General features: G+C 43.0%; 1 protein-coding gene across 4 annotated transcripts in view; it reads right to left on the bottom strand.

The window, feature by feature from the left end:
• The window catches only part of LOC108710079 (cGMP-dependent 3',5'-cyclic phosphodiesterase), a 313,782-nt gene that overhangs the window by 184,189 nt on the left and 113,878 nt on the right, over positions 1 to 15,715 (bottom strand). The window contains exon 1 of one of the 4 annotated variants that reach the window (XM_041584658.1): positions 4,962 to 5,740. The exons of the other annotated variants lie outside the window; for them this stretch is intronic. Within the exon in view, the coding sequence (XP_041440592.1) occupies positions 4,962 to 4,973 (12 nt within the window). The 5' untranslated portion in view covers positions 4,974 to 5,740. Of the gene's footprint in view, positions 1 to 4,961; positions 5,741 to 15,715 lie in introns of those variants that run through there. 4 annotated transcript variants of the gene reach the window in all.

Below are 15,715 nucleotides of genomic sequence, written 5' to 3' on the forward strand. Positions count from 1 at the left end.
AGCTTTAAAAGCCATAGATTATGAGTAATAATTGCTGATAAGTAATATGACAAATCCGGGCACAGTCAGCACAACCACAATGATCCGTATGGTTAAATCCAATAGCCGGAGGAGCCTGGATGTGTCGGCTCAATAATAAGGATTAGCTGCCGGTGCTTCTCTCTATAATGTGTCCTTCCTGCATGCGGAAATCACAATTTCCCATTTATTTGCCTTCATCACTGTCCTACACTGAGAGGATTAGTTCAGGCTCATACAAATGGCTTATTCTTACCAAAAAATATAACTTTCAGAAGAAACACATTTTATTCTCCAACAATACACAATAAGGCCCTCCCTGGTGTAAACAAGTGAATCAGCTCTTTGAGTTTATGTTTCTACGGTAAAGAAAGTTGGAATAGGAATAGATTTGCCAGGAAGGAATCAGACATTGTTACATGAAGATCAGAACAAACGTTCTTCAGTATCAGCGACGAGAGACAATAATAATTTCGCTGTAATAAAAGAAATACCCCCATATGTAATTAAAGGTGCTACGTTTGCCCAGTAGCAGTAACCGGTAGCAACCAATAAGATATTTGATTTTAAACAGGTGACCAGTAAATGCTTCCTGCTGATTGGTTGCTACGAGTTACTGCTCCTGGGCAAACTTAGTGCCTTTTATTACATAACCCAAAGAAAGAGATGGGAAATAACACAAAGAGATAAAAGGAAGGAAAGAAAAAGTGTAGAATTCAGCATGAAAAGGCGGGGGACAGAGAACAAAAAAGAGGGGCACAGACAAAGGCATGTGAGACGGAGATGAAAAATAGGGAAAGAGAGTAGGGGAAACCTATTAAAGTGTTAAGGGAAGAAGAAGTGAAAGGTAAAAAGCAAAGCACTCAGAGGGGATAAAAAGGTAAATACTGTATCTATACTATGATCCCCATTGTAAGCAGCAGTCCTGTCCTGCTTTATGGCAGCTGAGATTCTAGCTATCTGTATAACAGAACATTCTGTCCCAGTGGCTGCACAGATCCTATCTGATCCCAATTGTAAGCAGCAGTCCTGTCCTGCTTTATGGCAGCTGAGATTCTAGCTATCTGTATAACAGAACATTCTGTCCCAGTGGCTGCACAGATCCTATCTGATCCCCATTGTAAGCAACAGATCTGTCCTGCTTTATGGCAGCTGAGATTCTAGCTATCTGTATAACAGAACATTCTGTCCCAGTGACTGCACAGATCCTATCTGATCCCCATTGTAAGCAGCAGTCCTGTCTTGCTTTATGGCTGTGATTCTAGCTATCTGTATAACAGAACATTCTGTCCCAGTGGCTGCACAGATCCTATCTGGTCCCCATTGTAAGCAGCAGTCCTGTCCTGCTTTATGGCAGCTGAGATTCTAGCTATCTGTATAACAGAACATTCTGTCCCAGTGGCTGCACAGATCCTATCTGATCCCCATTGTAAGCAGCAGTCCTGTCCTGCTTTATGGCAGCTGAGATTCTAGCTATCTGTATAACAGAACATTCTGTCCCAGTGGCTGCACAGATCCTATCTGATCCCCATTGTAAGCAGCAGTCCTGTCCTGCTTTATGGCAGCTGAGATTCTAGCTATCTGTATAACAGAACATTCTGTCCCAGTGGCTGCACAGATCCTATCTGATCCCCATTGTAAGCAACAGTCCTGTCCTGCTTTATGGCAGCTGAGATTCTAGTATGGAATGGTATGAGTAATGGTTAAAGTCAGTGACAGAAAACTCCCTAATAAGAAGCAGGAATACATATTTTAAAAGGCAAATCAAGTTTTTTGTCCTATCACACAAAGTTTAGTTGATGCTTTGTAGATATGACAGCTGGTGATTTAGAGAAGAATGGCAGATGGATTGTGCGGCTCACTGTCAGTTCACATAATATCTATAATAAGAGGTAAGTGGCTGCTATTGTAAATAACACAGGGCACAATTGAATGATATTTCCAGCAAAGCAAAGGCCTGTCGCCCCGTTGCAGAGAGTGAAAGTGCTGCTCTGTTGGAGAGCCCATTAAATAGATTGTCTTCTATAGGGACAATCAGCTCTTCAGGGCCCAAGCTCAAGGCGGCTCATCAGTACAAGGCAATAAGATCGATAAGCTCCAAGTGCTAGAGCTGTAACTGAAGCATTTGGGGCATGTGGGAATTAAAGAGTCAGTGTGATGTATATAGAAAACACACAAGTGCATTTCTACATGAAGCATCTTCTCATCATCAGGCTTAAAGGGGAAATCTGCCCGGCCTGTACAGACTTCCTGATTCACTGCATTTTCCAGCCACTACCCACCCAGTAATGACAGAAGCACTGACTTGTGTATGGATTTATATAATAATACTCCTAAGCATTAAAACTATATAATAATACTGCTAAGCATTAAAACTACGACTCACTTATATCAAGCATGGCTAGTAGAAAGAACACACAATAACCAACTGCAGTCTAAATGTGCAACTATGTAATCTTATTTAGACTAAATTCAATTCTGGGCTATGAAAGCATCCATGTACTAAGCACAATTCAGCAGGAACAGTCCCTAAGTTTGCTCATAGTCTGTACAGAGAGATCCCATAAAACTATGGCAGCATAGGTATTCCCTGTACTAAGCACAATTCAGCAGGAACAGTCCCTACGTTTGCTCATAGTCTGTACAGAGAGATCCCATAAAACTATGGCAGCATAGGTATTCCCTGTACTAAGCACAATTCAGCAGGAACAGTCCCCTAAGTTTGCTCATAGTCTGTACAGAGAGATCCCATAAAACTATGGCAGCATAGGTATTCCCTGTACTAAGCACAATTCAGCAGGAACAGTCCCCTAAGTTTGCTCATAGTCTGTACAGAGAGATCCCATAAAACTATGGCAGCATAGGTATTCCCTGTACTAAGCACAATTCAGCAGGAACAGTCCCTAAGTTTGCTCATAGTCTGTACAGAGAGATCCCATAAAACTATGGCAGCATAGGTATTCCCTGTACTAAGCACGATTCAGCAGGAACAGCCCCTAAGTTTGCTCATAGTCTGTATAGAGAGATCCTATAAAACTATGGCAGCATAGGTATTCCTCTGTACTAAGCACAATTCAGCAGGAACAGTCCCTAAGTTTGCTCATAGTCTGTACAGAGAGATCCCATAAAACTATGGCAGCATAGGTATTCCCTGTACTAAGCACAATTCAGCAGGAACAGCCCCTAAGTTTGCTCATAGTCTGTACAGAGAGATCCCATAAAACTATGGCAGCATAGGTATTCCCTGTACTAAACACAATTCAGAAGGAACAGTCCCTAAGTTTGCTCATAGTCTGTACAGAGAGATCCCATAAAACTATGGCAGCATAGGTATTCCCTGTACTAAGCACAATTCAGCAGGAACAGTCCCTAAGTTTGCTCATAGTCTGTACAGAGAGATCCCATAAAACTATGGCAGCATAGGTATTCCCTGTACTAAACACAATTCAGCAGGAACACCCCCCTGAGTTTGCTCATAGTGTGTACAGAGAGATCCCATAAAACTATGGCAGCATAGGTATTCCCTGTACTAAGCACAATTCAGCAGGAACAGCCCCTAAGTTTGTGCATAGTCTGTACAGAGAGATCCCATAAAACTATGGCAGCATAGGTATTCCCTGTACTAAGCACAATTCAGCAGGAACAGTCCCTAAGTTTGCTCATAGTCTGTACAGAGAGATCCCATAAAACTATGGCAGCATAGGTATTCCCTGTACTAAGCACAATTCAGCAGGAACAGTCCCTAAGTTTGCTCATAGTCTGTACAGAGAGATCCCATAAAACTATGGTACATAGGTATTCCCTGTACTAAGCACAATTCAGCAGGAACAGTCCCTAAGTTTGCTCATAGTCTGTACAGAGAGATCCCATAAAACTATGGCAGTATAGGTATTCCCTGTACTAAGCACAATTCAGCAGGAACAGTCCCTAAGTTTGCTCATAGTCTGTACAGAGAGATCCCATAAAACTATGGCAGCATAGGTATTCCCTGTACTAAGCACAATTCAGCCCTTTGTCAAGCCTCCATCACTTCAGTCCTTGCCCCACGGCCAATTTTATCAAGAACCAAGCAAAGGGATTTTGTCCTGGGAAAAAACATTTTTATACAAAAAATGCTTCAGCTAGTAGTGCTGCTCCAGGCAAATTCTGCAGCGAAATCCATTTTTTTTAAAGAACAGATATTTCTTCATATTTAATTTTGCAATCTGACATGGGGTCAGATGTGATGTGTTATTATTTTCGCAGGTGCCCTCAGTCATGTGGCATGCTGTCTAATAAACATCAGTGACTTTTTACTGCTGCACTGCAAGCTGGAGTGATGTCACAAACATACTCTTTCCTCCAGCAGCCAATCATCAAGACAATAGGAATGGAACAAAATAACAGTTCCCGGACACCTGCAGTGCTAAAAAATGTTCCTACCCCCATCTAGTGGTAGATATGAGATCAGCAGCACTCTATAGTTAAAATCCAAGTCCCGCCACGATTCCTCCAGTTATATGAAGTAGGAGAAACAACAGCTTATCTGAAAGCAGTTCCATTGTGAAGCTCTTGCTGGCTCTTTCTAAAAGCACAGGATCAGGCACAATCACCTGAGCTGGCTGCCCACACATCAATATTGAAACAAAAAAAATTATATTTGAACTACATCTGTCTGCAATGGTGTGAGTTTAAGAGTGTAAGCCCATAGACGCAACCTTTCTGCCTTTGCTTTATACATATCCATATTTGCTGATCCCAACGTGCATTTAAATTCCCCTACTCAGCAATGTGATGAAGGCAGTTGCTGGGAAATGTAATTAACTATAGCTGACAATCCAAAGTCTCTTTCCTATAACACTCAGCTCACACTCCGGTTACAAGCGAGACATTTTGTTTTCAGTTACAAGACACAGAGGAAACAGTCCCGTTTGTGCCTCCGTGTAATATAGGAGAACACTTACCTGCAGCCCCATCGCCTCTCCCAATTTCAAATTCCAAACAGGTATCAGAGAAAAGCTCCTTCCATGGCTACGTCTCACTGTCCGTGGTGGTTGAGCAGAGTTCCAAGCAGGGAAATGAAAGGTGAGGCAGAGAAGTTGGGATTAGTCTGTGGCTTCCTCTGGAGAAGAACAGGAAAGAGCAGAAATCCTCTGTATCTGTACAGTCCCATATGATCCAATATTGGCCCCAGCGCAGGCACTCTGCTAGGGGGTTAATTAACTCTTTCTTCTAGAATAGATCTCACATATCCATGTATGTGATTGACCTAATATTAATCCAAAATTGCTTTCTGTGCGGCACCAGGATGCAATAAAGACAAACAAAAGTTCCCAACATGAAGCAGATCATGGACTGTACCTTCAGTATTCACATGAAACATAATCTCAGTGTTCGTCCAGTCAAACCATCAAGTACAACCCCCTTGCACTGCCAGTCCTGACTCCAGACCTTTTGTACCCGAATCTTTCCAACATGTTCCAACTTGTAGAGTTGCACAGGCTTTTAGGAACCTTCTCACTTACTTCTCACTTATTCACCCGGGACTGACTCTTGAGCGCAGAATTCACATATTCCATTGCTGATGTGTTTCTTCCTAGTATTGTTCCCCTGTGAGTGACTCCGGGGAGGTAGCAGCACCAATTCAGGCAGAATATCTAAGTGTGGATCCCTGGGAAGCAGTGGAATACAGCAGAGAGATGCATGGGGGTGTCATGCTGTTACTTCTCCCAACCCAAATGACTAATAAGGATATTTATAAAGTACTGGAGCGACATAGAAACTCCATTGCGTGGGGAGAGGCTGCGGCAAATCTTTGTTTTCTTCCAAAAGACCAACTTCCATAAATCCGTTTGTCTGTTCTGCACTCCCCACTGTAACTCATCAGCCACAAAGCTGCCACTTAATAACACGGCCATTAATTAGCCTCAAACAGATTTTATATATTTATCGCTTTAGGGTTCTTAGTAAACAACAGGTGGGATGGAGAAACAATGGACGGGGCCAAGGTATTTATATGATGAGCTCTCAGACACATGGTGATAGGGGATGTGGGGCAAATATTAAAGTTGGTTATTGATTATTGTTCTAATGATGGTGGGAACCTCTATCTGTCACATGGTCCATGCAGGTGGTGTAATCACACTGAAGACATAAATCCTAATTCTCTGCAAAAATACACAATTTTGGCTCCCAAAACGATGGTAGGTTGGAAATGCGAGCGATAGAAATGATCAGAGAACAGAAAGGGATAAAGAAATACAGTGTCAGTTGTATAAACTGCATTCAGGACCTTGTGGCTCGGCAGATAATCGGTGTAAAGAAACTGTTTCATTTCATCATAACCTCCTTCCTTCCCGTCTCTGCCCAGGACATTACAAAACTGAGGTTCCTGGAGTTCACTGCTACAGTATATGTACAACACTGTGTAAGCCTGGCACTGGTTATTCTTTGCTTAAAGGAACAGTTCAGTATAAAAATAAAAACTGTATAAATAAATAGGCTGTGCAAAATAAAAAATGTATCTAATATAGTTAGTTAGGAAAAAATGTAATGTATAAAGGCTGGAGTGAGTGGATGTGTAACATAATAGCCAGAACACTACTTCCTGCATTTCAGCTCTCTTGCTTTCCAATGATTGGTTACCAGGCAGTAACCAATCAGAGACTTGAGGGGAGGCCACATGGGTCATATCTGTTGCTTTTGAATCTGAGCTGAATGCTGAGAATCAATTACAAACTCACTGAACAGTTATGTCCCATGTGGCCCCCCTTATAGTCACTGACTAACTCAGAGTTAGAGAGCTGAAAAGCAGGAAGTAGTGTTCTGGCTATTATGTTACACATCCACTCACTCCAGCCTTTATACATTACATTTTACATATACATTAAACATTTCAGCAGAATTTTCCAACCAGTGGAATTGTTTTTCTTCTGCTGAAACCTATTATTATTTTAAAATTGGTAATGGTGGGAAATATGAATTCAGAAAGTACACCATGAGAAATAAAAGCAGCAAATACAAATACCTATAAAAACGTCATTGCTCATTGGTCAGTTCTGTCCCTAGAATGTGACCACCCCTTCCCCCATACAGAAAATCCTGCAGACTCAGAAGCTTCATTTCATGGTCATTTCCAAGATGGGATGCAGCCCCTGCCCGGGAGAGCTGGGGTCAGACAACAGAACTTGCAGCAGATAAGAGACATCCCTGACTCTGTCGCTACCAAACTCTATTAAACAGGAGGAACAGGGGACATTCCTGCCACTATGGCACATCCCTCACTTACCCCATTACACTAATGGTACTGCCTCCCCAGGAACTCACAACTCTTACATATACTGTAACCTCCTAATAATCACCTCTTCATCTTCCAAGGTGAATAACAAAGAAATAAAGTCAAAATGTACGAAAGAACCGATAGCTCATATACAACCAGAATCAAAAGATGTCCAACCAGAACTGATTGGTGTCCTGCAGCACAAACAGAAACATTAGGTAGCATGCAGCACAACCAGAACTGACAGATTTCCTGCAGCACAAACAGAACTACCAGATTTCATGAAGTTTAACCAGAACTGACAGATTTCCTGCATCACAACCAAAACTGCCAGATTTCATGCAGTATAACCAGAACTGTCAGATTTCTTGCAGCACAACCAAAACTGTCAGATTTCCTGCAGCACTACAAATGAACTGTCAAATTTCTTGCAGCACAACCAGAAACATTAGGTAGCATGCAGCACAGCCAGAACTGATAGGTGTCCTGCAGAACAACTAGAAACATTAGGTATCATGCAGCACAACCAAAACTATCAGATTTTGTGCAGCACAACTAAAACTGACAGATTTCCTGCAGCACAACCAGAACTATCAGATTTCCTGCAGTATAACCAGAACTGATGGGTCTCCTGTAGCACAAACAGAACTAAAAGGTGTCCTGCAGCACAACCAGAAACATAAGGTATCATGCAGCACAACCAGAAATTAAAGGTAACATGCAGCACATGCAGATTTCCTGCAGCACAACCAAAACTGTCAGATTTCCTGCAGCACAACCAGAACTGTCAGATTTCCTGCAGCACAACGAGAGCTGATGGGTGTTCTGCAGCACAATCACAATTGATTTATGTCCTTTGGGTACAGTATGAATTATCAGGTGTTCTACAACACAACCAGAATTAGATAGTGATTATAGTGCAACTAGAACAGATTTAAGTTCTACACAAATACTAGAATGGATAGCTGTTATTTTTTACTGGTGTGCCAGGTTGGGGACAGGTGCAAGTGGTGGAGCGGCGAATTACGGTTGGATACGGGTCTAGTTTTGTCTGCCTACAAATCACTAGTGAGTGGAAGGGAGATTGGGAACACTTAAATGGATACTGTCAAAATGCATCTTCTGCACTGAAATCCATTTCTCAAAAGCACAAACAGCTTTTTTTTATTTTTAATTCTAAAATCTGACATGGGGCTAGACATACTGCCAGTTTCCCAGATGCCCCCAGTGACTTCTGCTCTGATAAACATCAATCACTCAAAACACATCAGTTAATAGTGCTGCTCCAGCAGAATTCTGCACTGAAATCCATTTCTCAAAAGAGCAAACAGATTTTTTTATATTTAATTTTGAAATCTGACATGGGGCTAGACATATTGTCAATTTCCCAGCTGCCCCCAGTCATGTGCTCTCAGTTAGTCACTCTTTACTGAGTGATATCACCCCCCTCCCTTCCCCCCAGCAGCCTAACAACAGAACAATGGGAAGGTAACCAGATAGCAGCTCCCTAACACAAGATAACAGCTGCCTGGTAGATCTAAGAACAGCACTCAATAGTAAAATCCATGTCTCACTGAGACACATTCAGTTACATTGAGTAGGAGAAACAACAGCCTGCCAGAAAGCAGTTCCATCCTAAAGTGTTGGCTCTTTCTGAAATCACATGACTAGGCAAAATGAGCTGAGATGCACCTACACACCAATATTACAACTAAATACACTTGCTGGTTCAGGAATGACATTTTATATTGTACAGTGGGAGGGAAGGGAGTGTGACTGTGGGATAACAGGTATAGTAGGGAGAGATGGTGCCTATAGTAACAGTGGATAATAGTCTCTGGGAAGGGAGTGTGACTGTGGGATAACAGGTATAGTAGGGAGAGATGGTGCCTATAGTAACAGTGGATAATAGTCTCTGGGAAGGGAGTGTGACTGTGGGATAGCAGGTATAGTAGGGAGAGATGGTGTCTATAGTAACAGTGGATAATAGTCTCTGGGAAGGGAGTGTGACTGTGGGATAGCAGGTATAGTAGGGAGAGATGGTGTCTATAGTAACAGTGGGATAATAGTCTCTGGGAAGGGAGTGTGACTGTGGGATAGCAGGTATAGTAGGGAGAGATGGTGTCTATAGTAACAGTGGATAATAGTCTCTGGGAAGGGAGTGTGACTGTGGGATAGCAGGTATAGTAGGGAGAGATGGTGTCTATAGTAACAGTGGATAATAGTCTGTGGGAAGGGAGTGTGACTGTGGGATAGCAGGTATAGTAGGGAGAGATGGTGTCTATAGTAACAGTGGATAATAGTCTCTGGGAAGGGAGTGTGACTGTGGGATAGCAGGTATAGTAGGGAGAGATGGTGCCTATAGTAACAGTGCATAATAGTCTCTGGGAAGAGAGTGTGACTGTGGGATAGCAGGTATAGTAGGGAGAGATGTGTCTATAGTAACAGTGGATAATAGTCTCTGGGAAGGAAGTGTAACTGTGGGATAGCAGGTATAGTAGGGAGAGATGGTGCCTATAGTAACAGTGGATAATAGTCTCTGGGAAGGGAGTGTGACTGTGGGATAGCAGGTATAGTAGGGAGAGATGGTGCCTATAGTAACAGTGGATAATAGTCTCTGGGAAGGGAGTGTGACTGTGGGATAGCAGGTATAGTAGGGAGAGATGGTGCCTATAGTAACAGTGGATAATAGTCTCTGGGAAGGGAGTGTGACTGTGGGATAGCAGGTATAGTAGGGAGAGATGGTGCCTATAGTAACAGTGGGATAACATACACTAGGATGTGAGTAGTAGATAGCAGATATATTTAGAATTGAAGCCTATGACCCTCATACAGTGCTGTAACAAGAGACTGCAGGTTGCTAAAGCCTCACTATATATAAATACTGGGGACACACTAAGCTTGGCCACTTTGGCCACTAAAGTCAGTGCAGACAGCGGGTGCTGCTCCGGTTCTGGGGAGATGATGAAGTTTAAGGCTATTGGGAGTAGCAGTAATAACATATTATTTAGAAGACTGCATTAACAGTGTGACTAAAGGCAACCTTAGCCAAGCTTCAAGCCAAGTTTATTTTACGGTTATGGCAGCAGTAAATAATCAGCTTCAGAGGTTTATAGGTTTTATTACACTGCTGACAGTTATTCTTTTATACGGCCTGAATGTAGTTGGAAAATGTAAGTGTGCCGGGCTGGGTGCCTGATAACTCGTATTATCACCGATAAGATTTAATAGTCCCTTCTCTCGTCTGGTGAGAACACTCCGGAATGTTCCCTAAGAACCACACACTTTGAAAATCTTTATTAATGAAATTAATACTTATAATCTCCAGAAAAAAACTTCCACGTAGGCAGTGCCAGTCATACAGCCTAGAACATAGCAGATAATGGGTCTTGTAACCCATAGCAACCAATCAATGTAAACCTTTGCATTTTTATTACATCACCCAGGGTTATCACCATTTGGACAGCCCTGATGTATAGTAAAGCATTACAGAGCATGTTAGCAACTCCTGGCTATATGTTTATAATTATATTTGAGAATGATGAATTGTCAGCACCCAGCTTTACTCATTGCACATATATTGAGTATTGGGATCAGAGGGGTCTCAGGGCTCCTGCAGACATTGGCCTCTCAATAGATTCTCAGCGTCCCAGACATAACACCGTATTCACGGCACCAGCAAGAAGTCGTCATTCCACTGGTTGTGGGAATGGAGCACCTTATATAATTGTAGTATTTGTTTGTTAATATCAGGGTTTCTTTCATTACTCCCACTCGCTCGACAGAAATGAATAAACGGCACCACCCTGGCAGATATATGTGACACTTATTTACCAAACTATTCAGCGTGTGGCATATACCCAGGTACAATAGGGGGAGCTGCTCCTCTCACTAAATAGGAACAGTCACACAAATGAGATCTTCTTTGGTCCAACTAACTGACCGGGTCCCAGTACAGTGGCTTATAGGTTCTAATAACCAGTAAAAAATCCAGATAAACTAATCACAAATTGACTTTCCTTATTCTAACTGCAGTAGAGCACTATAGCACAGTAGTTAGCTCTTAGAAAGCTATGCCACTCTTGTAATTAACAGCAACCAATCAGTAGTTATCTCTGAGCAAGCTACACTAGTCTAGTAACTAACAGCAACCAATCAGTAGTTTGCCCTGAGCAAGCTACACTAGTCTTGTAACTAACAGCAACCAATCAGTAGTTAGCACTGGACAAGCTACACTAGTCTAGTAACTAACAGCAACCAATCAGTAGTTAGCCCTGGACAAGCTACACTAGTCTAGTAACTAACAGCAACCAATCAGTAGTTAGCCCTGGACAAGCTATACTAGTCTAGTAACTAACAGCAACCAATCAGTAGTTAGCTCTGGGCAAGCTACACCAGTCTAGTAACTAACAGCAACCAATCAGTAGTTAGCCCTGGGCAAGTTACACCAGTCTAGTAACTAACAGCAACCAATCAGTAGTTAGCCCTGGGCAAGTTACACCAGTCTAGTAACTAACAGCAACCAATCAGTAGTTAGCCCTGGACAAGCTACACTAGTCTAGTAACTAACAGCAACCAATCAGTAGTTAGCCCTGGGCAAGTTACACCAGTCTAGTAACTAACAGCAACCAATCAGTAGTTAGCCCCGGGCAAGTTACACCAGTCTAGTAACTAACAGCAACCAATCAGTAGTTAGCCCTGGGCAAGTTACACTAGTCTAGTAACTAACAGCAACCAATCAGTAGTTAGCCCTGGGCAAGCTACACTAGTCTAGTAACTAACAGCAACCAATCAGTAGTTAGCCCTGGGCAAGCTACACTAGTCTAGTAACTAACAGCAACCAATCAGTAGTTAGCCCTGGGCAAGCTAAACTAGTCTAGTAACTAACAGCAACCAATCAGTAGTTAGCCCTGGGCAAGTTACACCAGTCTAGTAACTAACAGCAACCAATCAGTAGTTAGCCCTGGGCAAGCTACAGTAGTCTAGTAACTAACAGCAACCAATCAGTAGTTAGCCCTGGGCAAGCTACACTAGTCTAGTAACTAACAGCAACCAATCAGTAGTTAGCCCTGGGCAAGCTAAACTAGTCTAGTAACTAACAGCAACCAATCAGTAGTTAGCCCTGGGCAAGCTACACTAGTCTAGTAACTAACAGCAACCAATCAGTAGTTAGCCCTGGGCAAGCTAAACTAGTCTAGTAACTAACAGCAACCAATCAGTAGTTAGCCCTGGGCAAGTTACACCAGTCTAGTAACTAACAGCAACCAATCAGTAGTTAGCCCTGGGCAAGCTACACTAGTCTAGTAACTAACAGCAACCAATCAGTAGTTAGCCCTGGGCAAGCTACAGTAGTCTAGTAACTAACAGCAACCAATCAGTAGTTAGCCCTGGGCAAGCTACACTAGTCTAGTAACTAACAGCAACCAATCAGGAGCTACCAGTTGTGGCAGACCATGCTCATTGAGTGCTCGCTATTCTAATAGTATTAATGAAATACATTACTGCATTGTTGGTTGGTTGTAAGATTTATATCCAATTAAGTCATTAAGTAAAACAAACCCTTTAATATCCGATTTCCTTTAATGTCCCATATAATTTTGCCAGTGTGAAGCACAGATTAATACCTGGTAATTGTGGGTTGCTTTATGGTAAGAGTACGTACGGTAAGTATATACAGTAGCAATTTCTCAGGGTTTATAACTCCTAACAGACGTCCCCCGTGAAAAGAAACCCTTCCATTTTATCACCACTTAGTGCATCTCTTCCGGGGATTATCCCTAGGCAATAACATGATGTGATCCAGTCTGACAGTGGCTTTCCAAGACAGAGAAAGGCAGTCCCAGTGCTCTGGTATAAGGCTCTGGTATAAGGCTCTGGTATAAGGCTCTGATATAAAGCTCGGATGTAAGGCTCTGATATAAGGCTCTGATATAAGGTTCTGATGTAAGGCTCGGATGTAAGGCTCTGATATAAGGCTCTGATATAAAGCTCGGATGTAAGGCTCTGATATAAGGCTCTGATGTAAGGCTCTAATGTAAGGCTCTGATGTAAGGCTCTGATATAAGGCTCTGATATAAGGCTCTGATATAAGGCTCTGATGTAAGGCTCTGATATAAGGCTCTGATAAAAGGCTCTGATGTAAGGCTCGGATGTAAGGCTCTGATATAAGGCTCGGGTGTAAGGCTCTAATATAAGGCTCTGATGTAAGGCTCTGATATAAGGCTCTGATATAAGGCTCTGATGTAAGGCTCTAATGTAAGGCTCTGATGTAAGGCTCTGATATAAGGCTCTGATATAAGGCTCTGATAAAAGGCTCTGATGTAAGGCTCGGGTGTAAGGCTCTAATATAAGGCTCTGATATAAGGTTCTGATAAAAGGCTCTGATGTAAGAACGCATAGAACTTGCCCATGAGGATGAGGCCAGATACCTGCAGCTTCTTCCGGATAAAGGGCACTTGGGAGTCTCAGAACTGGTTCTGCTGAGTTGATTTAACACTTATTTCTCTTTATCAGCTTTATTTCCTATTCTAAAAACTGTAGAATGTATGGGGCCCCTACTCCATCTCCAGCAGCCATGCTATGGGCTTTTCATCTACATTTTTTCCCCAAGGGACCCCCATCATGATGAGGACCCAGCGCAAATGCCTTTACTGGCAAACACTAACAATAGCCCTGAATGACAACCAGGAACCTGCACTGGATTCCTATTGTAAGGCTACAGCTCATCCCTATGGGTGCAAAATGGAACTGTTTCTAACCAGTGTTATGAGATGTTTCTAAATGTTACTTAATCCCCTTTTGTTTGTTCCATGATGTGCTTTTTATCAACTGTTTAACTCATACAAAACAAAAGCCTGAGCATATAGACTTGGGGGGTAAATTAGTTCTTAGTTTTTTTCTGGATTGTCTGGGCTGCACTGTGGGTTTCCCCTGCCGCTGCTTTGCTCAGAGGAAGTGAAACAGCTGAACTGACAGTGTCCCCAGGGCAGGGGGTGCAGGATGGAGCGACAAGTTTAGTAAAGGCCACAAGACAATGGGATTGAGAGGAACAATGAGCCCAGACTTAGTACTTTTTTATTTTAGTGATTCTTAGGTGAGTTACACACTGTGTGCACTTCATGTAAACAACATTATTATTATTATCTGTATCACATAACTCACCCACATTTATATACAGTATATATAATATAATAGTGTAATCTACTCTCGGCATACGGGGAACTCTGAGTATCACTCATGTATTATAAGGGATAATGTACCCCCTACTGTAAATGATAAGGATATTAGAAGTCACAGAGGAGTCATGACATAACTACAACCCTCTGAGGAGTAGGAGGGCTGCTCAGGCCACTGATTTTCAGTTACTGGTGGATAATACAAACAGCAGCCTTCTATATGTCCCAGCTGAATACTGTACTGTACTGCTCAACCTGCTGCATAAACCAGTTAGCTGATTTCCTAGAATATTCTTTTCATGATTTTCTTTGATAATAAAAGTTCAACATTTCCTTATTCATGGCACTGGCATTTGGGCAAAACACTGGCAGGAGCCACAGAAGCAGACTCAGCAGCACCTCCCTCTGGTGGATCTTATTGTCACGGCCGGCACCCAATACCAGAACAAGTGCCAAGTACCCTGGTCTCGGCTCGGCTTCACCAGTAGTGTGACCACCGTTGGGCTTTGGGAGGAGCCCTCAGCTTACTTGGGTGCCACCTGGACTTAACGAGGGGTACAAGGCGAGAGGTTCTGGCTAGCAGAGGGGCACGGCCGGATAGCAAGAGTCTTTGGGCAGAAGGTCAAGGACAAGGCGTCAGGTGGAAACGGAACAGACCGGATCAGGACAGGCAGATAACAGAATCGTCAGGCAGGCAAGGGGTCAAAACCAGATAATCAGACAGACTGGATAAGGCAGAAGGATGGTCAGACAGGCTGGGTCGAGGCAGGCGGATATCAGAATCGTCAAACAGGCAAGGGGTCAAACCGGGTGATCAAGCAAGGGGTTAAGCAGGAAGAGTTATCGTAGGCAGGCAAGGGTCAGGATACAGAATACAGAGTAGTCAGGAACAGGCTGGGTCAAACACGGATAATCAGTCAGGATAGCAAATTCAGAAACAGGTAGCACAAAGCTCAGGAAACCACAGGATATGATCTAATAACGGGCACTGGCTACAGGTCTGAATGGGCCTTAAATAGTGATCCAATTGGCGCTAAAACGTGCGCAATTTCGCGCCGTTGCGCGCTGGCATGATTGCGCCTTTAAGAGGCCCCGCGCGCCCTAGTAATCCAAGATGGCGCCGGCAAGGGCAGGATAGGAGCGGCGCAGTGGGCGTCCACGCCAAGGACGCGGCGTGGACCCCGCTGCCCACTAGACCACCAGAGTAAGTTTCTTACACTTATTTACTGCAGTATGGCTGCTCACTGCATCTGCCTCCTCCCTG

The sequence above is a fragment of the Xenopus laevis genome, chromosome 2S (assembly GCF_017654675.1).
Source record: "Xenopus laevis strain J_2021 chromosome 2S, Xenopus_laevis_v10.1, whole genome shotgun sequence".
NCBI classification, from domain to species: Eukaryota; Metazoa; Chordata; class Amphibia; order Anura; family Pipidae; genus Xenopus; species Xenopus laevis.